The sequence below is a fragment of the Sturnus vulgaris genome, chromosome 5 (genome assembly GCF_052056855.1).
Source record: "Sturnus vulgaris isolate bStuVul1 chromosome 5, bStuVul1.hap1, whole genome shotgun sequence".
Taxonomy (NCBI): Eukaryota; Metazoa; Chordata; class Aves; order Passeriformes; family Sturnidae; genus Sturnus; species Sturnus vulgaris.
Window position 1 is genome coordinate 771,831 of NC_142247.1, and position 24,377 is coordinate 796,207.

General features: G+C 40.1%; 1 protein-coding gene across 15 annotated transcripts in view; it reads right to left on the reverse strand.

Annotated features, from left to right (window-relative positions):
• The window catches only part of PLEKHA5 (pleckstrin homology domain containing A5), a 155,485-nt gene that overhangs the window by 61,605 nt on the left and 69,503 nt on the right, over window positions 1-24,377 (reverse strand). For 14 of the 15 annotated variants that reach the window (XM_088164521.1, XM_088164517.1, XM_088164520.1 and 11 more), the window contains exons 4-5: window positions 5,556-5,639; window positions 4,499-4,619 (exon numbers count right to left, since the gene is read on the reverse strand). In XM_088164521.1, the coding sequence (XP_088020647.1) occupies window positions 4,499-4,619; window positions 5,556-5,639 (205 nt within the window). Of the gene's footprint in view, window positions 1-4,498; window positions 4,620-5,555; window positions 5,640-20,232; window positions 20,285-24,377 lie in introns of those variants that run through there. The other variant, XM_088164519.1, reaches the window with a different exon arrangement.

Sequence of the window (24,377 nt, forward strand, 5' to 3'; positions counted from 1 at the left end):
CATCTCTCCCTGTTAACCTGTACTGCTCTACTGGCACATCACACAAAAGCTGTGCTGACACTTTGATCAGAAATAATTAATAACACTCTTACCTACTCTAATATTCCATATTAAAGGTTCAGAACCTCTCAAGAGTGTTCCAGAATTCCTGTACTTTTAAAAAATAACGAATGCATTAAGGATGCTTCTGAATGCCAAATCTACCAAACTCAGATAATTCAGAGCTCTCTAAGGCAGGGCTGATAAAAACCCACATTGAGTCCAACCAGCTGGGAACACAAACCTCCTTTAATTCACTGCAGCTCCACAAGTCCTTTCTAATTTCAGTTAATGCAGAGAACACTTTAGGTGATTTGTAATTATTTTGTCACACGCCACATAAAGAGAATAACTTCACAACAAACCCTGAACCTTTAGACAAGGAGTATTTTGGGATATTGAAACACTAAAGGTGAACATATAAACTAATTATGAGTTCTCAGATTTCAGATCTCCTCCTCCTCTTGTTGTGCCTGGCATCCCTGGCCATCCTCTCAAAACATAAATAATTATCTCAAACTGTGACAGGGAAAAACAAAAAAAAAACAAAAAAAAACCTGAAGGGTGAAAGGTTCATGTCCTTATTACCCCACAGCACACACACACAAAAAACCCAAACCAAACAAAAAACAAAACAAAAAAACCCCAAAAAACAAAACAACCAAAAAACACAAAAAAACCCCCCAATAAAAAAGTATTGCTCAGCTCCAGCTTCTGGAGAAGGCAAAGAGAAAGAGAGGACAGTGACTGAATGCTCCAGCTCTTTACTGATTATTTATTTGCTGGAAGGTGCAGAAGGTCACAGAGCAAACTCAAGTCACACCTGGGACCACCTGATCCCCTCTAAGGCACAGCCCCAGCAACTCAGATACTTCCAAAATCACATCCTGTGGGAAGAACCCTGCACAAATCCAGGGCTGAGAAAGAAGCCAGTGACAGTCACTGATTTCCAAAACTTTAACTCTGGACAGAGCAGGGAGCAACTGGGGCTGCACATTCCATCACTGCCACCCTGCAAATGGCTTTTCCTCAAAAATACAGGATTTATGTGAGGCTTCTTTCCCAGTTTCAGAACTAGCACAGAAGTCATTAATTAACATGAAATTTATTGCATGTGAAGTTGAAAAACACACGTTGAGAACATTGCCAATAAGGACATTTTCTGCATGTAAAAGAGAGCACAAATCTCTATCTTTGTTACTTTCAACTTCTGTTTAAAAAAATGTTTCCAGTCTTCAAGGTTTCCATTATCTCCCAAACCACAAAATAACATGATGCTGCTTTTTCGGGATTTTTAAAGCAATTTTGGTGCCTTCCAGTGCTGCAGTTTTCCATGAGCTGGGAGGGTTTTCTGCCTCAGCATTTCAGCCTGGGCCAGGAGGTTGCTCTTGAAGCAAATCCCCCAATCATTCACCCTTAGTGTGCTGTGGTTTGTTAATAAAGCAAACTGGATCCCTTTTAGGCAAGACTAAAAGAGAAGATGCACGACTTTCCTGGTCTGATCTATAATATAATATAATAAAATATGAAAACTCAGTGCAGATGTTCAGCTCTGAGCAATGCCCTGCACACCCTGCTCCTCCCTGGGCTGTTTGTTAATGAACCTCAGCACCATTAATCCAGAATTTCCAGCTAACCTGGATCCTACACCTACAGCAGCCATTGAAAGCTGCACTGGGCTGAAATACCAAAATTAATCACTCTAAATAAAGTATGAACATTTATGGGCACTGGGAAACATCCCAGCTGAGTCAGCAGGAGCTGGCCTGGGCTAACCCTGCACTTTGTGTGACAAAAGTGTTCACCCCACTGTGCTGAATGAGCAGCAGGTCTGAAGCAGGGAGGGGGGATGGCAAGGTCACTGATTTTACACATTAAACAGCAATTTATGGCAGATAATCCTGTTTGTCCAGGTAGTGATTTGAAGAGCAGGAAGAAATATAAGGTAATAAAAGACAACTACAAAAGCAATTTCTTAATTCTGCAGAGGGATGAGAAGAAATACTTCAGGAGCAATGTGAAATCTGTGTGTTCTCACAGCCAGGGCTCTGTGCCAGTGGCTCCATGTGTGGAAAATCAGCAGCACTGACCAGAGCTGCCATTTGTCACCTGCCCCCCTCGAGTGCCCAAGGGGAAATGAAGATCAGAATTCATCAATTGGGCAGGGTCAGCAACAGCTTTGGACTGCAGAGAGTTTTTCTGACACACAACAGAAACTTCTCCAAGCTCATTTCTACCTGGGATCAATGAACATTCATGCAAGGGAGAACTTTCTCCTATAGCCCTTAACTGCCTGAACCTTTGTCTGGAACCTGGGGTCCTGTTTGCACCCCAAACCTTTTCCCATTCCTCATTACCTCCCAGTATCAGGTGTGGGGTCCTGAGTTATCTCTGAAAAAAAACCACCTAAAAAATTTGGTTTGACAACCACACAAAGCATCCTTCTCCTCTGTAATAAATTCTCTGTAAATTCCCTGACCAACATTTTATTCCTGTTTTATTGTGCTACAATACCCCAGACCTCCATATATTATATTCAAAAGTTAAGAATTTCACGCCCTACTGTTTGAAGACATGAGTAAAAACACAGAAGAAAATCAGTTTTGTACCCAGGTAGAACCCAGGGGCCATTTCTATACACTCATCTTATAAAGGATTCAACTCATTATCCTTGAAGAGCTGCCAGAAAACACAGACTGATATTTGCTGTGGTTCTACTTTGCCAGCATTCACCTCCCCAAAAATCAATGTTTTTAAATGGTTTTGCACTAATTCAGACAAATTCACATCTGAAAACTGAGGTACAGTAATTACACATACAGCCACAATAATCATATTAATATTTTAAGGGCATTTAAATAAGTGGAACAGGAGGAATGAGAAGCAGAACAACAGTCCACTTTTTCCAAATATTATTTTCACAGGAAACTAAAGTGTCATTAATCAATGAAAGTAAAAGCAATCCCAGTAACTGGGCCATAGAAATCTCAATTTCTTTCTCAAAGACTATGAAACAAACACCAGGCTAAAGGGCATTTTCAACTCCTCTTTTGAAAGAGAATTGTGAGCAATGTAAGACACATGTTCCTACACTGTCATTAATTTTGCAAATTTAACCTGAGACTGATTCCCAGAAAATGAATTTTGAGAGAACAAGCTACATAATTATTGCATTCTACATCACTACCAGGGCTCCACCAAGAAATCACCTTGGGTTTTTTGCTTTTTAAGGCTTAGCTGATTTTCAGTTTATTTTCTCCTGTTGTTGTTTGGGGGTTTTCTAGTTTGTTGTATTTTAAACCGGTTTTCCTGCATGGACTTAAACATGATCATATGAAAGTTGAGATGGATTTTGTTACTGTTCAGAATACATCAGTGACTCTCGATTTTTCCCCCCAGCAACATTAACAGATTAAGACACTTTTGTCATCAAATAACAGTTTTCTAATGTAGATCAAGGACTCTGCCTGTCTCAGGAGACATTTAAAACAACAAAAAAGTTTCCAAAATGCACTGAAGGGAACCTTGCAATGCTTCTTACCACACAGTAAGTCAATTATTTCAATCCAACTTTGTGACATGAAGGAATTTGCTCAGTTAGAACACATTCCAAAGTTGATTTTTCCCTTGCAGGCTGGATTAATCTGCTGCAAAAGCACTTCTGAGGGCTAACATTTTCAGTGAGTAGCTAAATTACAGGGCTTTCCCCCTTGCTTCACTGTTAACTACTGGGTAGAAGAGATGACAGCTCTGTCACCACTGATCAAAGCTGGTCTCCTGGAAAACTTCAGGCACTTCTTAATTTTGTAGCAAGTGCACTTCTTTCTCAGGTAAAGCTGAAAATTATATTTAAAAAAAATTCAAAATGCACACAGTAGGCTCATCAGCTTTATCCAATAAACCTAAAAGTTGCTGAGAACATCTGGGCATTTAACCACTTGTGAAACTGGGTGAATGCAGAAATAAAACATGAATTACCCCTGGGGTGCCCCATGCCATTTACCAGGGATTTTTCTAGGAAGTCAGGACTTGTGGTGGTGCAATGTCACCTGCTGTCAGCACAGGGTCACCTCCCAGCTGCTCCCTGCACACAATTCCAGCTCCCTGTGTCTCACCTGGACACATCCAGGCAATTGTTTGGGATGGAGCCACTTCTGCAACAACCCCTCACCAGCCACTCAAGGTTTTGCTGTGCACACAGATCAGAAAAGTCGATTTAAGTCATTTCATTACCTGCAAGTCATGAGATCTGAGGTACCTGATAAAAGTTACAGCTACAGTGACAATTTGTTTGAGACACTTCACTTTCCAAATTCAACGTGGAGGGAGTGATGTGCCCTGAAAAATGGATAAGCTTTCTTCCTGTTTTTCAGTGGAATATTAACACCCAGCACTGCCTGGCACCTCGTGGAATAACTGAGTTATTTTAGTTCTAATTTATTTGGACATAAAGACTTACTCTGCCCACAGGGCTCATTGGATGAGCAGCATAATCTGATGTCAGATTATAGTTAGTTGCTTCACATATCATGCTTACTGGTCGCTCCTTCTTTTCTTCAGATGACATTGCTGCAGCAGTCCTGAAAATAGAATATGTGATAGCACTGGAACATGCTGTGTGTGCACACTGCTAATCAAAAGCACCCCTACATGTAGCCCTGTGCAGCCTGTGCCCTACTTTGCCAATCTGAAAGCAATTCACACTTCACTGCAGAGTTACCTGCACTGTGTTTTCAACTCCACTCTATCAGGGATGAATTTTAAGATGTTGTTTAAAATCAGAATTTCTGTGTTAGCACGAGGTGTTGGTGGGAGGGAAAAAGACAGGAATGAGTGTGAGATGGACATGGGAAGGAAGTGAGATGGGAATGGGCTCTCCAAAGGCCCCAGGTGGCTTTGCCCCACTCAGGTGAGAGCAGGCACACAGGTGACATTTGGCCAGCTCTGCTGGATTTCACTCGAGCCACCGTGCCATGTGCTCAATGGTGGGGAGCAGGACACCCAGAAAACCCCGAGGTCAGCTCTGAGCTCCATGCAGACCTTCTCAATTATTGTGTTTTCTGCAGAGCTAATGCAAGCACAGCAAAGCCCAGCTATTATCCAGGGATTCAGGAAGTGGCCAAGGAAATAATCAATAGAGGAGAAAGTGCCAGGCCAAATGTTACAGATTAACAGCTTGGGACTGTCCCTCAGTGATTATAAAATTTATCCCTTTCTGGAAGTTTCTTTGATTGTTATATAATATCTAGGTTGTTTACTAAAATCACAGAATGACTGAAGTGACAAGAGGAAATTCAGAGTGCATCAGTGTGATGCATTTCCATCATACAACTAATGTGAGCTATGGTTTATAGCTGAAAAATTAGCACAAAATATTTATCATTACTTTCAAGCAATTTAAACATGTAAAACTATCTACAAATAATAAATCTTGCCACTTGTAATCACTGAATGTTACCTCATTATTAATGGGCTTTAAAGGCTGTGGTTTAGAGGGTGAAACAGAAGGCACTTACTGCTCATTCACAACAAAAATACAGTTGTCCTGTGATGGCTGTCCTGTCACTGGGTGTTTGCAGGTCACTTTTCGTTCATTGTGACTGTGAAAGAGAGAGAAAGAAATGCATCAGGCAATGAGTTCTGATTTTCCTGCTCCATTTCTGGAAATCCTGTAAAGCAAATGTTATCAGTTCAGTGAAAACAATGAAGAGTATTTCATTATGGCATATAAAAACCTAAATGTACAGACTCACAAATGCATTATATATATTTATATATGTACACACACTAGGAAAAAGGAGAGAATTAGTCTTGAAAAATCTTCATTAATACTCTGAAAAGAGATAGAAAACACTGGAATTTTGGATTTTAAAAACAATAAAAGTGTTTCTAGCTCATATATGAACACAGATAATTCACTTCAGCTGTGACTTTATGTATTTATAAGCAGTATTTCAGCTGGACAGGAGACACAAGTAATTGATAAAACATTGCTGTAAAAGCAATTGTCCTCCTGCTCAGGACATGAAGATACCAGGTTAAAATCTCCAATATTACAGATAAATACTCAGTGACTGGACAGGAGTGAGGGGTTGCAATCCCAGTTCTACTTTTGCAGGTGATTTTTAAATTCAAGGTGCTGCTCAAAAGTGCCTGGGAGAGCTGAATTCCACCCTGGGCAGCACAAAAAAGTTCCTTTAGCATTAATTATCTCATTGCCCTGCACTGCACATCCTGACAGACCATTGGGAGAAACTGCCCAAATTCAACCAAAAATCCACCCCATTTTCCTGGTGCATGAATGGATAAACCTTCATAAAAACAGGGAGCAAGATCAGAACGAGCCCAGTCCTCTGCACTTGCTGCACTGCATTTCACAAAGCTCCTCCTGCTGTTTAAATGGAGAGACTGACTGTGAGGGAGCCTGACTGAGGAGGCACCAATGGGCAGCACTTTCCTCCCTGCTCTGCCTCCAGAAGCTTTCAAAGTTTAGAGTTTAGCCCCTGCAGGAGCTGCTGTGCACAAATGGATCAGTTACAATGAGCAAAAGGACACTGAGCACTCAATTTATTTTTTTCTTTTGTGAATCCTCTTTTTCTTCCCTTCCAAAACAGTTTTTTTTCCTCCCTCTGCCATTTTAGAAACTCTCACACCAAAGTGAAAAATAAAAAAAAAAACAAAAAACCCCTGTGGAGATGAGCTGGCCAAAACACTCTGCCAGAATGCTTTGCCCAAAGGTTCCCCTGTTGTTCACATAAAACCCTGCCAGGTGAGTGCCAGCTCACCCCATAAATGTGGAAATCAGTGGGTGAGGACCAGGGATACTCAGGAGCACCCAAGAGGAGGCACATCCCATGTTTTGTGTCAGGGCACCTCAGTGATGATCCAAGAAATGGAAAAGCCACACAAAACCAGGAGGGAGAGAAGGGAGAGGGTGGAAAAGTGAGAGAGGAGAGGAAGCAATATTCAAAAATATTCTGGAATATTTTGTTTCAGGTTTGAGTCATATATCAAGTTAGCATTCCAAAAAAGCACCAGAAACCCCTTGAACAAAACAGAGTTTTCCTCACCAGTCACACAGATGTTGAGATGCACAGGAGGCAGCTGAGATTCCACGAAAAAGGCAAAAAATGAGACAGACACGAAGCTGAATGTCCAGAACTTTCCTCCCCAAAGGGCAAGGCAAAGGCAAATCTGCATTTTCCTTCCCTGCAGCTGAGGCAGGACTGGAATCTCATGGGTGAACACTGGGAATTCCAGCTCGTGCAACTGAGAGTGATGACTGGAAATATGTCTGAGTGCATGAATAGATTTTAAATACTTGCATTTGAAAACTTTCCTCATTGCTCATCTAATTACTGCATTTTTGGCAGTAATTTAGCTGATATTTTGACAAGGCTCCTCAAAATACTTGCACAAGGTGTAGTGAAGCTTGATAATTATTGTCATAACCCTCCCACATAACAGCAGGTTAAGGCATTTGTTTTAAACTCCCCTTTGCAGAGTACAGAGAGTTTTATTCAAGCTACAATTTGATATTCACAATCTTCACCATCCAATTCAGACAGCTGTTCAGTTATCCACACATTTCTGGGTACACACACACTTGGAATTTCAGTGTACTACAATAATCTATACATCAGAAATAAATCTCAGGGGAAATAAAGCAAAAATCTATTTTTTTTTTTTTTAATTAACTGAGAACTCTAATTTCAACTTTATACCAAGTCCAATGTGTAATTCAGAGTTCACCTCTGCATATTTATGTGTCTGTAGTTTCACATGTGGTAAGAGAATGATTCATTTGGACACAGCCAGCTTGAAGCCAGTGTTACATTTATTTATGCAGAGGTGCAGCCTCTTCCTTCTCTTCCTTCTCCTTCCAGCTTTTCCCATGTTTTGAGAACACAGAACAACCACAAAGTGCTCTGCACTCAGACTGAAGGCCATAACTGACCCTCACTAATTTATTATCTGTATTAATGGCACTAATAATTTAAACAATAGAGACAGACAGGAAAAACTTCCCTGTGGATTTTATTAATATTCATGAGCATGTTCTCCAGACTTGCTATATGGCACAAAACTATTCCTTATTAATATTTGCTACTGGAATGTGCTGGGCTCCAGAAATCGACATTAAAATGACATGAGACAAAATAAAGCAGAGTTCTTGCATGTATCAAGACAATATTCTGGTTTTATACCAGCCATGAAAGAATCAAAAGCAAACGAAACCAAACAAACAATAAATAGGAAAACACAAAACCTAACCACATCAAAACTGCCTCACATGATAGATATCTGATTGGATACATGATAAATATGATCAGATATCTGATTGGATACATGATAAATATCTGACAGATATCTGAGTAGATACATGATAAATATGATTAGATCTCTGATAGATATCTGATTAGATATTTGATTAGATACATGATAGATATCTAATTAATATATAATAGATATCTGATTAGATATCTGATAGATATCTGATTAACACATGACAGATACCTGATTAAATATCTCAGTGCAAGACAACTGATACCAACCTAAAAGCACCAACTTAGCTTGACCCCTTTTCCCCAGGATTTTCCTTCCAACTTCTCCTTTCCCATCCTTTGCTCTGCAAACTGCAAGCTCTGGCATCATTTCTGAGGCAGCTCAGTTCTGGCACATGGACAAGCCCTCAGAGCAAAAAGATTTCTCCTGTTCAGGTTAGAAACGACACTAACCTTGAATTTGACTCATGTTATTTGTCTTCTTATCTGCTCTCTTTCTCCTTTCCATCCTTTGAGACTTTTAATCTCTTCAGAAGACAGGATTATTCCACTTATTTTCTAGACATGTCCAAAAAACCCTTGTTGTGTAGTTTGAATCGACTCACTAAATGTACAGTCAACAGCAATCTTTTTGTTGGCTTAATGCAATCCAAGGAAAACGAAAAAAGAAATAAAAATCCCTCAAATTTATCATCCAGAGATGTTTTTCTATGTGTAAGCAGCAACTAAAGCACATCACTCCAGGTGCAGAGTGTGCCAGCAGAAATCCTACACGAGCTGGGATCTTTCTTTTCATTTTATTTGTGTTTACAGGACTGCTGACCCCAAATGCTGTGCACCAACGTTTTTTTTCCTAACACAGCTTACAAAAATCAGCCAAACTGAAATTCTGATGGGTTTTGCTGTTTTGAGATCTCTATCATCTTTGTCAGTGCATTGCACAGGAAATTCACTCAGAGAAGTGGAGCTGGAATGGGAAAAGGGGAGAGATGGAATTCAGTTGCACAGGATGATGCACAAAGATAAAATGAAGGGTTAGACCCCCTGGACCAGAGCAGCTCAACCAAAAGTGGCAACAAAAGTCAAAGAAGCAGGGTGGAAACAGCTGGTTTGGGGTCTCTCCATTGAATGATTTGGTTGAGCTCCCTGTCCTCTTAAATAAAATAAAAAAAAAGAAATAGCTGGGCCACAAGTCCCAAAGACACATCTGGTTTTCTCCCACTCGAATTAAAACGAGATGCCACTTCAAAGCTCCTCTCAGGCCCTTTCTGTGCAGCCTTTATTTATGTGTTCCTCAGTGCTCACTGTCATCGTGGCCATCAAAGCCAAGGCTGGATACAAACATCACAAAAAACCAGGACAGACTTTTCAGAGGCCTCCACATCCTTCATTTAGAAACTGCAGAACACACTTCAGGAGAATGCTGCATTAAATATCTGCTCCCTAACATTTATTCCATGTTTTAAGATTCACAGACTGGCAATCTCATCTCTATTCTATATACACACAGTCCCTACACATCACAAATAGAGATATTTCTTATGAGAAGCAGTTTTATGCATTTGTCAGGACAAAATACTTTAAAAGATGACAAATAAGGCAAGAAGACCAAGATTAGCAGAGCAATAAAGTCATTCCCCTCTGCATTAATGCTGAATTTTTGCACTGATATTTCAAGGCAAGGTTCAACTGGAAACAAACATAAGACAAGTCTAGGCCAGTTTTTTTGGTTTTATTTTTCTTTTTTTTTGTTGTTGTTGTTTGGCTTCTGTGCAGCCTTTCATTCCTCACCTGGGCAGGGGGAGTGGGGGCTGAATCAAATCAGCCATTTCTACCTTGTGTGCTTGCTTTGTTGCCATAAGAATGTCTCATTTCTTATAGGAATAAATGCAATTTCCTAACTATAAGTTGTCTGAACTTGGAAAAAATTTAAGTAAATGCACTCCCTCCACAACTGCAAGCAAGGATGTGGTCTGTGGCTACACTGACACTTCTATTTTACTAAATCTGCAATGCCACATTTTACAGCAAACAGCAAATGCAAGCACTTTTTTGCCAGTGCTATCATACCCTGGAATTAGGAGCCTTTTTTCAATTAAGGTTTTTAAACAGCAAGTTTGGAAACGGGGCTGCAAAGCTCCACAGGGGAACATGTGAGCATGGAAAGTGAACATCAGAGAGAACCAGAAAAAGGGGAGAGGAGAGACAGCCCCAAAAAAGGAGAGAAGAGACAGCCTGAAAAAAGGGGAGAGAAAAGAGCCCCAAAAAAGGGGAGAGAAAAGAGACAGACCTAAAAAAGGGGGAAGAGAAGAGACAGCCCCAAAAATGGGGGAGAAGAGACAGGGGAGAGAAAAGAGACAGCCCCAAAAAAAGGGGAGGAGAACAGAGAGACAGCCCCAAAAAAAGGGGGAAGAGAAGAGACAGCCCCCAAAAAAGGAGAGAGAAGACACAGCCCCAAAAAAGGGGGAAGAAGAGACAGCCCCAAAAATAGGGGACAGAAGACAGCCCCAAAAAAGGGGAGAGGAGACAGCCCCCCAAAAATGGGAGAACAGACAGCCTGCCCCAAAAAAGGGGCGAGAAAAGAGACAGCCCCAAAAAAAGGGGAGAGGAGACAGCCCCAAAAAAAGGGGGGAAGAGAAGAGACAACCCCAAAAACGGGGAGAGGAGACAGCCCCAAAAAAGGGGGAAGACAAGAGACAGCCCCAAAAAAAGGGGGGAGAGAACAGCCAGCCCCCAAAGTGCTGGCAGAGCTGTGACACATGCCAGCCCTGGCAGGAACCCAGGTGTGCTCACCTGGGCAGGTGCAGTCCTGCCCTGCCCCTTTCCTGGCAGAATGGAACCCCCCAGCTGCACCCACTGCTGCCACCATTCTTCTGGGCTGCTCTGAGTTTATTTCTCACCCCTGTGAACTTTTCTTTTAAGCCCTCCTCAGTGACAGTGACAGCAAAAGCATCTGGATATTTCCACACAACTGACTCTACTCCAGCTTTTCATTTATTCTTATTTTCCAAAAGATTGAGCACTGCTGCCTTAAAATCACAAACCTTCTTCTCAATGGGACCATTCTAATCCCATGTTCATATTCCAGTGAACAGAGCCTTTTCTCACTTGAGCAGTTGTGATTAACATGCTCTCATGACACATTTCCAGTGTAAAACTAAGTTTATGTAAGCAGGAGCAAACATTAAAACAAACTTTTTTCAACAATGCAGGATGAAATATTTGCTAAAATAGCATCAAGTCTATTACAGACTGAGAAGGTTTTAATAAAGGACTCCTCTTTCTAATCAAACACTCTGAAAAAGTTTTCAGGGTTCCCAGAACTTTGTGTCTTTCATTCTTTGGGTAACAAATCTGGGAATTTCAAATCACTAATTGGTGTTTTCTCACGTGTGCAATATTAGAGATTTTCAGAACGAGAAATGAACCTGACTTGAATTGATAAGGGACAAATGAATATTGATTGCATGAGCACAACTGATCAAAACTGTCAGAAAAAAAAATCCATCCCAGCAGGTGAATCAGAGAGAATTCACTTCTTAGTCACCCCCTGAAAAAATCCATCCCAGCAGGTGAATCAGAGAGAATTCAGCTCTTAGTCACCCCCTCTGCAAACAGCAAATTCAGGAAAAATTTTCAGCAAATTCTTTTCCAGCTACATTACCAACTTTTACTCTTTTCTAAGCTCACCAGGCAGAAAATTCTCCCCCCCAAACCACTAATCCCAGTTATCCAAGCCTTGGCCTTCCTGATTTCTGGGAATCCTAAGGGAGATGTGATCCTCAGAAAACTTCAAAAAAAAGAAGCAGGAATTCAAAAGGCAGTTCTGACTTATGCTTCCATTTCACTGCATGAAAATTAGAGGTATTTTACAAGAGAAAGCAACGATAAGAGCAGTTTTTCTTAGCAATTTTAACACGTTTTTTCGATAATTATAGATATATATATATTTTAAATGCTAAAGGTACTTATAAGGAAAGTGAATGCAGAAAATTGAGGCAGTTTAATACCTATTGATGTGGAAAACAGTCGTGCATTTGTTCAACAAACTCCTCCTGCAGAACTACAAAACACTCAAGCTCCTGAATTTATTAAATTACAAATCAAATAGGTACATAAAAATAGAAAAATATGTATAATTTCAGTGAATTACCACCCCAAATTCAACAGCAAAATTTCAACAGACATTTGGTAAAACTACAGCGTTGCTCTGCAAATCTCTCTAAGTACACTGGGATCAAAAAAACCCCAATATTTATTAACAGAAGCAGTTAAATACCTCATTTATCTCAGGTTTTCTACCTTTGGTGATGTTTTTATCTTTCCCTTACCTGGCAGTGTTTATCATTGCTTAGATTTGTTTGCTTTTTGGGAATTTTTTTTTATGAATGGTGTGTTGGTTGGTTTTTTTTAACGCTTGGTGTTTTTTTTTAGGATTGTGTAAATCCCCCCAAGCCTTGAATCACCTTGGCCAGGGTTATTCAGAAGTGTCAGTGCCTGCAGCCACACAATTTCCATGTCCTAGTCACTCCAGGAACCTGGGGCTGGCATTGTCACCACACAGCCACACCTCTGGCCAACAGCTGCTTCCATCCCAGAAAAACACTTTCCCGAGGAGTTTGCCAAGAAAACTTAGCAAGCACTGACATCAGGATAGATCAGACTCTTGCTAAGCCTGCTGAGAGAGAAGAATGTTCTGGAAAACTTCTGCCAAGTCACTGCCATGTGGGGAATGATCAGAAATCCTCCTGTCATTAACCTGGAGAGGCTGAAATGTTGGGGCACCCTCTTGTTCATCAGCTGCAACTGGGGGACCTGGTCACTCCCACCCTGCATCTCAGCTCTCACTCCCAATGCAGCCTATTGTGCACTGAGGCTGAAATTTATATAAAAAAAAGAATTATTTTATAAATGAACAGTCATCATGAAGGCTTTAATCACTGGCCTCCTCAAAGCCATTGTGAGGATTTAATTGAATAATCTTGGTGGTCCACTGACAGAGCATATGCAAATATGTGCAGAGGATAATTAATTGCAGCTCCCAGCATGTGTGGGCCAGCATTCACGTCAGACAAAGGAGAACAAACTCCATTAAAAATATTCATTGCCTGTGAGGTGAAGTTCAAGCCCAGGGACAGCCAGGGCACTGAACTGGAGCACTGAACGTGTCCCTTGTCACCTCCCAGGGCTCAGCTCTCCCTTCTTCACTTCATCAGGCTGCAGCTCCAGGAGCTGATCACTTCAGAAAAATAACAATATTATAATAATATAGAATATCTGTGCATTAGAAGAACAGCAGCAAGTTGTTCCACGAGCCCCCAAAAGATGAAAACATCAGTGACAATAAAACATCAGCAACAAAAAAAACTGGTTTGTGATTTGTTTGACACCACAAATAGATCAGAAATTACCTCAGCATTTTCTCTGACCTCTCACATCCTTTAAAATAAAAACTGCCAAGTTTTCTTGAAACATCCCCACCTAAGTCCACTTGCTGCTAAGTCAGACTAACAGTGCTGGTGCACACAGAATGTATTTTAATTTAGAGATGTGAATGCCAATCAGACTCGTGGGGAAACTTCAAGAACTGATCTGCCTACACAATACCCACAATAAAAGTTATTTTGAGAAAATGAAGTGATTTTTAGAACCAGCAGACCTAACAAACAACAAAAAAAAGCAAGTCAACTTGAGTACACTAGAAGATTAAATCCTATTTCCTTAAGCAATGTTTTACTTCTTCCCATCTCAATGCCAAGTTTCTTATAAAATACATGAAAACCCCAATTTAGACAGATGGCAGAAGAGGCAGCAACACCAATACTCTCTATCAGGTAAGGAAGCAGAGCAGCTGAAAAGCAACACTTTCTCTCCAATTAAAGTAATTTGGCCTTTTTAAATGAATAAAAATATCTGTATGATGGATAAACACAAATTCATTATTTAAAGTGTTAGCATTAATACACTACACTAAAAAAAAACCAACCCAGATTTGCTTTTTAGAACGTGTTTCATGTGTACAGTGAGGTGTTTTAAAAGGTGATTTGGCCAAAATAAATGTCACAAGATAAACAGCACAGGATAGATCATAATTCCATTTACCAGATGAGATTTTGGAGCCATCTGCTCTGAGTTTGTGTTTGTCACCCAGTGCTCACATGCAGATTGTCAATCCCTCTGATGCCTGCTGCTCTCACAGCATCAAACCCTTGGCTCCTGAAATTCAGAAATTCCCATTTGACAAAAGAATTTCTTGCCTGCCTCCCCTTGTATTTTCACATCTTCCACACCTACACAGATTGATCTGCATTATCTTTTTACTCCATAAATGCACAGGAACAACTACACTTCATTTACAAAGTGAACTGTCAGCACATTTGACAGCTCTGCAGGAAAAACACCCAGAAAAAAAAAAAACCAACATTATCATTCAGTAGTCCCCTCGTTTTACATCCTGTATCCTGATCTCACAATCCAATGGAAATAATAACAAATATTTATTATTAAAGACTTTTTCTGCTTCAGCAAATGTCCCCCCAGGCTGTTCCTTCCAAGGTTAAAGTGCAGCAGCAGAGACAGAGGACATTCATGATGCCTCCAATGACCCTGCACTATTTATTTATTTATCCCATTCAATTCTTACCCCAGAATCTGGGAGCTGTTTTTCCTTCTCAGTGTTTTTTTTTTTTTTTTTTCAAGCTCAGGGTACAGTAAAGTGAGACAAGGAACTGGCTTTTTTTTTTTTTTTTTTTTTTTTTTTTTTTTTTGGCAACAGCTGACTATTGTGGCAGAACATCTCCAGCCTCAAGCAGACAAAGCAGACAAAAGTGATGTTTTTAAATGTGAGAGCAGTTCACCTGTACCTGACATTCCTGACTGTAACCACATGGTAATGAAAAATACCCTGGTGAAGACTGAGTTCACTGAGGAACACCTTATGTGAAGTGAAAATCAGTTTATTATGAAATAAATAATTGTGTCAGGGACAGGAGAACATTGGGGTGGCAGACATCACACTCAACAGCAGTCACTTCATGTGATTTTAAAATGGAAAATAAACCCCAGAGAAAACCACCCTGGAACATTGGTTTTTATTGACTTTTTAGGAACTTGTTTAGTAGAGAACATCAACATAAGGAAGAGATTTGCAAGGCAGGGAATTTTCACATGAAACCCAAAAGTGAAAACTCTTTTTTTTTTTTTTTCCCTTTCTGGATTACACATTGTATCAGGAAAGCAGATTTTAGGCTACATTTCAAGGCTATAAAACAGAGGATTTGTAAAGAAATATGTTTTTACAGATCTCTCACCTTACAGACTCTCTGCAGAATCAGCAACTTTAGAGATGTTCCAGATCTATAAAATCACTTTGCTATGCAGAATTTTTACACATCTCCAGCTGCTCAATCCTTGTTCTGTACTTCCTGACACTCAGTTATTTCTGAATTGTTTCCTTCTGCCAAATAAATCTCCCTGAATTCTTTATGGGGATCCAGCCCATGAAGAAGGGACTCCCTAACTCCAAAGAGTGGCAAGTTTTGAGATGTTTATGGCCAGCAGGTTTGGAGCAGCACAATACTTTAGAATTTACAAATTAAAAAAAAACCCAAAACCCAACACTCCTGGTCATTCCTGGCTGAAAATACCAATATTGATTGGTTTCTTTGCTTTAAACCTGGATTCCTGGCACACACAGCTCATGGACCAGGAATCATCCTGTTTTTAACTCCTCCTCAGGAGTTTTTATCCTGCTTTTGTGCATCCTGCTCTGTGGAAGGTGGCAATGAAATCTCCAGAAGTGGCTACTGGCTACAGCTGCATGGACAACAACGATGGGCATCACAATAAAAGAGTCACTTGAAGAGTCTTTGAAGGTATTTTTGAATATTATTCTCCTCCTGTGCCATTTGGATCTCCTAAAGCAATGAATTTTAACTGAGGATGATGGCAGGGAGGGGAAAAAAAAAAAAAAAAAAGAAGCCATCAGTTCCCCATGGATTTCTCATTCACATTTAGAATGGGGACTAAGGCAAGTTTTACATGAAAAGGAGCTGTGACTGAATCACTCCCCCATGGAGCAGGAATTCAGGGAGTTTGAGCATCCTGTGGGCAATTCCCCACCCTGCAGACCCAGCACATCCTGATCCATCCCTGCCCAGGCAGCCTCTCCAAAAATCTGCCCAAAAATCTGCCCAAAAATCTCCCTCCTCCTGCCCTCTCATTAAGGCAAAACCACCCAAACCAAACAATTCAGCCTAATTTACTTTTTAAAGGAGCACAAAATGCACAAGCCAAAACACATCCAACCTCAGGTAAAATTTATTTTCACTTTTATTGCAGACTTCCAGCCCTGAAATGACTGGCACTGCCCCACAGTTGAAGTTTTTAACAGTTTAATGCCAAGCTAAAAGTTTGATTTCAGAGCATGCACGTTATAAAAACAAACACTGTCTTCACAAAATAAATGTTTCCAGCGTTTTGCAAAAAAAGAACATTGTAGAAAGTGAAAACACACCAATGCACGAGGCAAATAAAATGTTAAGCTCAAGCAATAAATTCATCAGCAAGTGTGAACAAGCAGCAGAGCCCTGCCAGGGATGCTGCTCACATCTGTCCTCATTAGGCAGCAGGTATTTTAAAATCAGGAATTTGTTCTGTGATCACAGCTCTAAAGCACTCAAGTGAAATCAGGAATTTGTGCCTTCATCTCTCCCCCTCCCAAAATAAACACCACACTTTAATTTCTGCCTGCATGACAGTTTTCAGTTGTTTACTGTAAAAAATGTGTTCCTGTGGCCAGGTAAGGGAAGCTGCAGATCCAACTGAATTTCCACACCTGGGGCTCCAATAGGGATCACATTATTTACATAAAACAGGACTTTAAATAGCAGAAAAACCACATGTAACCCCCTTCACCCAGTCAAACACACACTGATACACCTGGCTCAGTTCAGAAGGAAATGCAGATCATGCAGCTCAGTGACACACAGCTTTAAATAAATCCATAGATTCCTCTTCGAGCTTGTATTAGGTAGCCACACATTTAAATGAAGATTTACTTTAAGGTTTAAAAAAAGATGTGTTCATATTTAAACGGTATCCTTTTCTCCTTAAATAAAAAAAACCAAAAAAACAACAAACAAACAAGCAACACCACCACAAAAAAAAAAATTAAAAAAAATATATATCCTCCAAGAAAATGGGAAACTTATGAGGCAGAATGTGACTCTTATGGGTTGGGAAAAGTAACTGGAAAATTCCAGCTCTCCCCACACTAACTGTGGCTCCATGCAGTCAACCAACAAAGCCAGAAAGTTTCATCTCTAAGCTAAGAGCTGCAGTTGCCATTTCCAGACCTGTACTTAAGGAAGGAACCTCATTTCCATTCCCTTTTCTTCTGTGGAAAGAACTGAAGCACATTATTATGTGCTTAACTGATTAATGTAAGAGTAGAGCTGCATGGTTTTTTTTTTTTTTTTTTTTTTTTTTTTTTGCTAAAGAAAAGCAGCAAATTAGAAGTTTATGCACAATTCCAAATTCCTGTCAACAGAACAGCACAAGGGCTGTTTGTGCCCTTCAATCTATACAATCCCAAAACTTGTTGTGCACAGCCTCTCTATTTATTTCCATCTAAAAGTACATTCAATAAATATATCAAAAAGCACAGCACACTTTAAATATCTTTGAAGACAGTTTGATATAACTGCCTATAAAAACCTACTACAGCTAAGCCCAAATCACACACAAAAAAACCCAACAAAAAACAAACCAGTGATAAAATTCCCATTAAAATGTAACTTATCAATAAAGTTAACTTATTAAGGGAAAAAAGGCACCAAGTAGGTAACATAAATGAAATATTAGAGTTTATCTAAATTCAACATTAGGATTAATTTGGGAACCAGAATGACACAGAAATTAGTTCTTCTATTCACGACAAGAGAATTTACAAAGCTTTTGCCACAGCTCATTGTTTCAGTTCTGGGTTGGGAGCCAAAGCACCTACATGAAGAGTCAGAGCTCCAAAGGAATTTCACTGCTAGCATTTCATCATTCCAAATCACACAAATCCGAAATATTCCATCAATTCTGCATCTGCAGTGGATCATCATCACCACTCTGCTGTACCACAAGCATTGCCACCTGCTGCGTGTTTTGGTTTAATTTAATTTCTCCAAAAAAAAAAAGTCCTGATTTAGGTTGGATTTTCTGGCCAATGCACTGAATAATGACATGGTTTTGATTTACCAATTTTAATATACTCTTTTTTTTTTTTGTTGTTGTGAGACAGAACCAGGAGGAGAAGCAAAACTCGGTTCCAAATTATTTCCTTCAAAATGCGTTTTCACAGAAAAAACAAACTTTTTCCAACTGGCTCTTCAAACTGTCCCAATCCCCCCACAAAAGAAGCCCCTTTAAAATCAACTTCTCTCTGGGATTTTTCTTCCCAATCCAACCAACGCTGCAGGAATGGAATTACCCTGAGCACAGGTTTCTGGAAGGTGCCACCCACAGCTCTGAGTCACAGCACCCAAATTCAGCCTGGAATTCTTTCCTGCTGAAAATCAATACCCAACTTTTACTGACATGATTCCCCACACTATTCCCCACAATCTTCAAAGAGATAAAAAAAGATTCTTTTTGCATGCATTCATCCATCAAGGCTTGTCATCCTTAAAGGAACACCAAAAGGAAAAAAAAAAAAACCAAAATGACACAGCAGAACCCTGGCCTTCCCTTGCTCAATATCACCAAGATGAGTGTGCTGGGATATTCCAGCTATAAAAACCAAAAACTTTTTCAAAACTGGAATCTCACAAGATTTCCAAATGTCACAGGGCTGACTGCAGCACTTTTACAATTAAGACTTTGAACTGGCAGGGAGGAGAAAAGAAGGCACGTACTGTGAATTTCTCCTGTGATAAGAAAACAGTTACCATGAAGTGGAAACCCAAGGATTCTTCAGTTATTGAAATATCCTAAGCTACAATCAAGAATTCTGTTTTATGGGTTGGCTGCTGGTTTGTTTTTTTTTTTTTTTTCTGAAATATTTTTTTTATGCTGACAGATTTTGCAGCTCAATATATGACAGCCCTACAAAATAAATAAATAAATAACTAGAAGAAAATAAATAAATGGAAATAAACACCCAGCTTTGCAGGATATACACACAGATATAAACACTGCCTGGAAATGTCCCTGTTTCTCTGTTTTGTGCCCTTCACAAAGATCCACAACCCCCCAAAACCACATTTGAAACCTAAACCTGGCACCCACCAACAGCCCTATGAGCTGTGAGCTCAATCAGGCACCTCAGCAGTGTCTATTTGGGAATTACCTCCCACTCAGCATGGCAAACTAATTAAAAAAACCCCCAAAACTCAAATTCCTGCTGCATTCAATCTCTGTGACATGATTTAGCACACAAGTATTTGTAAATAAAAATCCTGGAACTCAGACACATTTACAGTAAGTCATGAATAAAACTTCTACCTACAGTCAGGTTTCTACTTAAAATCTCCACTTGCTAAAAAAGCTGCATTCTCCTTTGGATATATTGTGTTATTGAATGCTGGATTTAAAAAAAGTTAAAGAAAAAAGCTCAAATTCCTGCTGCATTCAATCTCTGTGACATGATTTAGCAGATAAGCATGTCCAAATAAAAATCTTGCAAGTCAGGCACAGTTACAGTAAATCATGAACACAACTTCTACCTACAGTCAGGTTTCTACTTAAAATCTCCACTTGCTAAAAAAGCTGTGTTCTGTTTTGCATATATTGTGAGTTACTGAATGCTGAATTTAAAAAATCTAAAAAAAAAAAAAAAGGCATTTTTTTTCCCGAAGTGGGAGGAAATCCTTTAAATCTTAGGAAAAACAGCCATTAAAAATGTGTAAGAATTACTCACCAGTCTCCAGAGAGAAGAATTCCTTGGCCCAAGCCTGCCACACAAAGAAGAGGACACAGGTAGGGATGGGAATGATCTTTTTTTTCCTGGGAGCTGCTTCCCAAAGCTGCAGAAATAATCCTGAGCCAGAGCAAAAGCAGCTCAGCTGTCAGGGCTGCCAGGCTGAGGAAGCTGAAACCACTGAGATCTCATTTATTCCTGAAATGTGGCTGCAGCTCCACTGAGCCTCCCCCAGCAAGAAAATCTCATCCTCCACACGATGGAAAACGGAACAGGATTGAACAACAGGATTGAGTTTCAACAGGAGGAGATTGTAAAGATTTCAGCAGCGTGCCAGGAGCTCAGACAAACTCTTACAGTCACAAAAAGTGAAAAAAAACAACAAAAAACCCAAAAACAAACATAAAAAACAACCAAAAAAACCCCCAAACCAAACACAGAAAACAAAAGAAAACAAAAGAAAACAAAAGAAAACAAAACATAACAAACAAAAAAACCCAAACAAAAACAAAAAAAACCCCAAAACCACAAAACAAAACAAACAAAAATAAACCAACCAAAAAAAACAGAAAAAAAAACCAAACAAAAAAAAATCAAAACAGCCCCAGATGTTATCTAAACACGCTCCTCTAATTATTTCTAACCTGTAAAAATGTTCTTTTCTGGCAGAAACAGCCAGAGAAGGCTTCAGGAGATGCAGACTGTCCCTGCACAGCTCCAGCTAATTCAGCTCAGCAGTTCTTGGCTGCCCCTCAGCCACGTCACTTTTCTCTCTTTTTTTTATTTCTTTCTGCCCCAAGGTTTGCCCCACAATCCTCAGGAAGTACGTGCCCAATTCCACTGGAAAAATTACTTTTTTCTTTTTTTTTTTTTTTTTTTTTTTTTTTTTTAATTAAAAAAAAAAAAAAAAAAAAAAAAAAAAAAAAAAAAAAAAAAAAAAAAAAAAAAAAAAAAAGAACAAAACCATAATGCTTGTGTGGCAAAATTAGGAACTTTTAATCCTGAAATAGATGTATCCAAACTACTAATGCAGCATAAATGAAGCTGTAAACACTGTGAAGAACACCCCAGAAAGGAAAGAAATGATCACAACAGGCACAGCAGGAAACTTCTATACAGGAAAGAAAAACCAGGGACTAATACTCTGCTTTAAAAATTATTTGCTGCATAAAATTCACTTTTGCAGGAGTAAAAAGCAGATTTGCAGTCGAAGGGGGTGGCTTGGGTCTTCTACAAAATCCCAAATTTTAGACTAGAGAGCAGAGATCTTTCATGTGAAAACCCCAACCATCAAAAATTATCTCCAGGAATATTTTCATCTTTTAAAAATTCGAGAGCTCACAGATTTGCAGCAGCATCTCAGTTTAGAGCTGGTCAGGAACCAACAGGGGCAAGCACCAAGGGCACAGAAAAGACCTGGATTTTTGTACATTTACCAGGGAAAATGTGTGAGCTACAAAGAGAAAAGGATCACAGACAAAAAGATGGAAATTCACCAGATAAATCGCTGCTTTTTAAAAAATTATCCCCAATGTGTGAGACGGGGAGTTCTGAGGAATGCACAAAGTAACAAAACTGCAGGGAACACAGAGGCCTTCAACGTGGAGAAATTAAAACAAGAGAAAAAGTTAAAAGAACAGAAAATATTCTTGTGACAGGGAGGGATAAGGACTGGGAAAATACTCCCCAAGTGGCAGGCAGGCAGAGAAGGCTTCAAATGGGGATCAAAAATTGAGTTATTCCTCCATTTTCAGCGTGAACAGCATCAAAAGCAGAAGCTGGAGGGGGGGCAGAATAAATAAATGAATAAATAATGAATAAATGAATAAATGCTTTGGGAATGAAGTGGTTAAGGAGCAGCAGCCAGGGGCAGTACCCAGGACGCTCCTGCCAGAGCTCAGGGTGAGATCAGCAAACCCTGCTGGGCTCCAAGAGCCCAAAATCTCAAAGTGCTAAAAACCCACCCCAAAGGCAAGTGACCTATTTTGAAACCATTTCACCTGTCACGCTTAGAATAGCAAAAATCTGGAGGGCAAAACCTGTGAAATGCTGGGTTTCTTTTCCAAAAAAAAATGTAAGACTTGAGCCAAATATTAACAATGCAGAAATGAGTTGGAAAATTTAGCATCAATATCAAAGATTGTGCCTCCTCTTCTTGCTTGGCACATTTAATTTACAATACTGATCCCCTGCTTGAAATCAAGTTAGCAATCTTCTCCTCCTTTTTTTTTGATAGCATGTGATAAGTTTTGTAGAAGTAATTAATCTCTTGTTAGTTCTGTGGCATTAAAGCCTCTCTTTATAAGAGCTGTGCTATTTCCAGAAGAATCTGAATTTCATTAATAGCCTGCAGCCCTGAGCTGAGTGTGAACATTTGATGAAGCATTAGCACATGACACTGGAAGTCAAAGAACAAAGCAGCTGGAAAAGCAAAGAGTTACCAGTTTTGAGACATGGTAGCTTAGCAGATTTTGAAAGAGAAAAAATCTTAATATTTAATTACACCAACTTTCCTGTTTTGTCAAGTTTTCAGTTTCATTTAAAAAACAGGTAATTCTGAAGGCCTTCAAACTGAGATTGCAGTCATGCTGAAGCACCATTATTTTCAACAGAAATTTAACTTCCTAAAATTTAAGGCAGCTAAGACTCATCCTAGCAGTCTAAATCAGAGCAGGACACACTTTGTCACTGTAGAACTACAGTTATGGACTGTTCCACTTAATATAATTTGTTATTTTCAAGCAGAAAAATTCTGTTTTATTCAGCCAAACCAACACAAAGACAAAACAACAAAATTGAGCTGAAGGAGAAAGGGAAAATAAAATTGCTCTGGGCACATATATACAGATACCACAGGGCAATCTTACCTACATTTCTCACAGAATTTAGGGGTTGATGTTCACATCTAAGGGACTGAGATCTTCACTAGGTTATTTTACTAAGGTCTTTAGTAAACTGATTTAGGGAACATGTTTTGATTAGTTATGGACAGCCAGTGTAAATGCTGTAATACACAAAAACCTTGGGTCAAAAAGATGTCACACAGGAATGGGGCTCACAGAAAAATGTCAGATGGCCAAGAAGACTCCTGGTGGTCACCAAGTTCAACCTCGAGGTAAATCCAAGGCCAGAGCACATTGCAAAGGCCCTTGTCCAGCTGAGTTTCAAAAATCTTCAAGAAATACACAGAATTATTCTCTGCTCAGGAGGTTTTTTACTATTTTTAATCTGTCAGAATGTGCTTTACTGCAGTTTATGACCACTGCTCTTTGTACAGTTTGCAGAGAGCCTGTCTCAGTTACCAAGCCCATGCAGTTAATGCAAGGCTGCAGTTAATGCAAGGCTGCAGTTAATTCCCTGCTTTTGTTGTCTCTTCAGGCTGAACACACAAATCCCCTTCAGCCCTCCCAGCACATCACATTTCCTGCCCACAGCCTGCTCATGCTGGACTCACCCGGGTTTGCCTCCCTCTCTCCCATCCTGATGTGAGCAAACCCAGACAGATTATTCCACAAGAGATATTCCAAAGCACCAAAGTGATGGGAATAATCACCCTTCTCCCCAGGGCAGCTTCCAGCCAACCTTCACCCCCATCACAGCACCCTGCTCGTGTCCCACCAGCAGCCCAGGGCTTTTTCTGGGGTGCTGCTCCCCCAGTTTGGCCTTTGCTGAGCTCCAGCAGGCTCCATCCCCTCTGCTCACACCTCCATGTCCTGGGTTACAATGCAGGATGTGCCCAAACGTCTGGATTCTGTCCCCAGCTGTTCACCCAGCTGTGGCAGTGATCCTGACCTCTGTGGGGATCTCTGCTGTTCCTGTTCCAGCTGTTCACCCAGCTGTGGCAGTGACCCTGATCCCTGTGGGGATCTCTGCTGTTCATGTTCCAGCTGTTCACCCAGCTGTGGCAGTGATCCTGATCTCTGTGGGGATCTCTGCTGTTCATGTTCCAGCTGTTCACCCAGCTGTGGCAGTGATCCTGATCTCTGTGGGGATCTCTGCTGTTCATGTTCCAGCTGTTCACCCAGCTGTGGCAGTGATCCTGATCTCTGTGGGGATCTCTGCTGTTCATGTTCCAGCTGTTCACCCAGCTGTGGCAGTGATCCTGATCTCTGTGGGGATCTCTGCTGTTCATGTTCCAGCTGTTC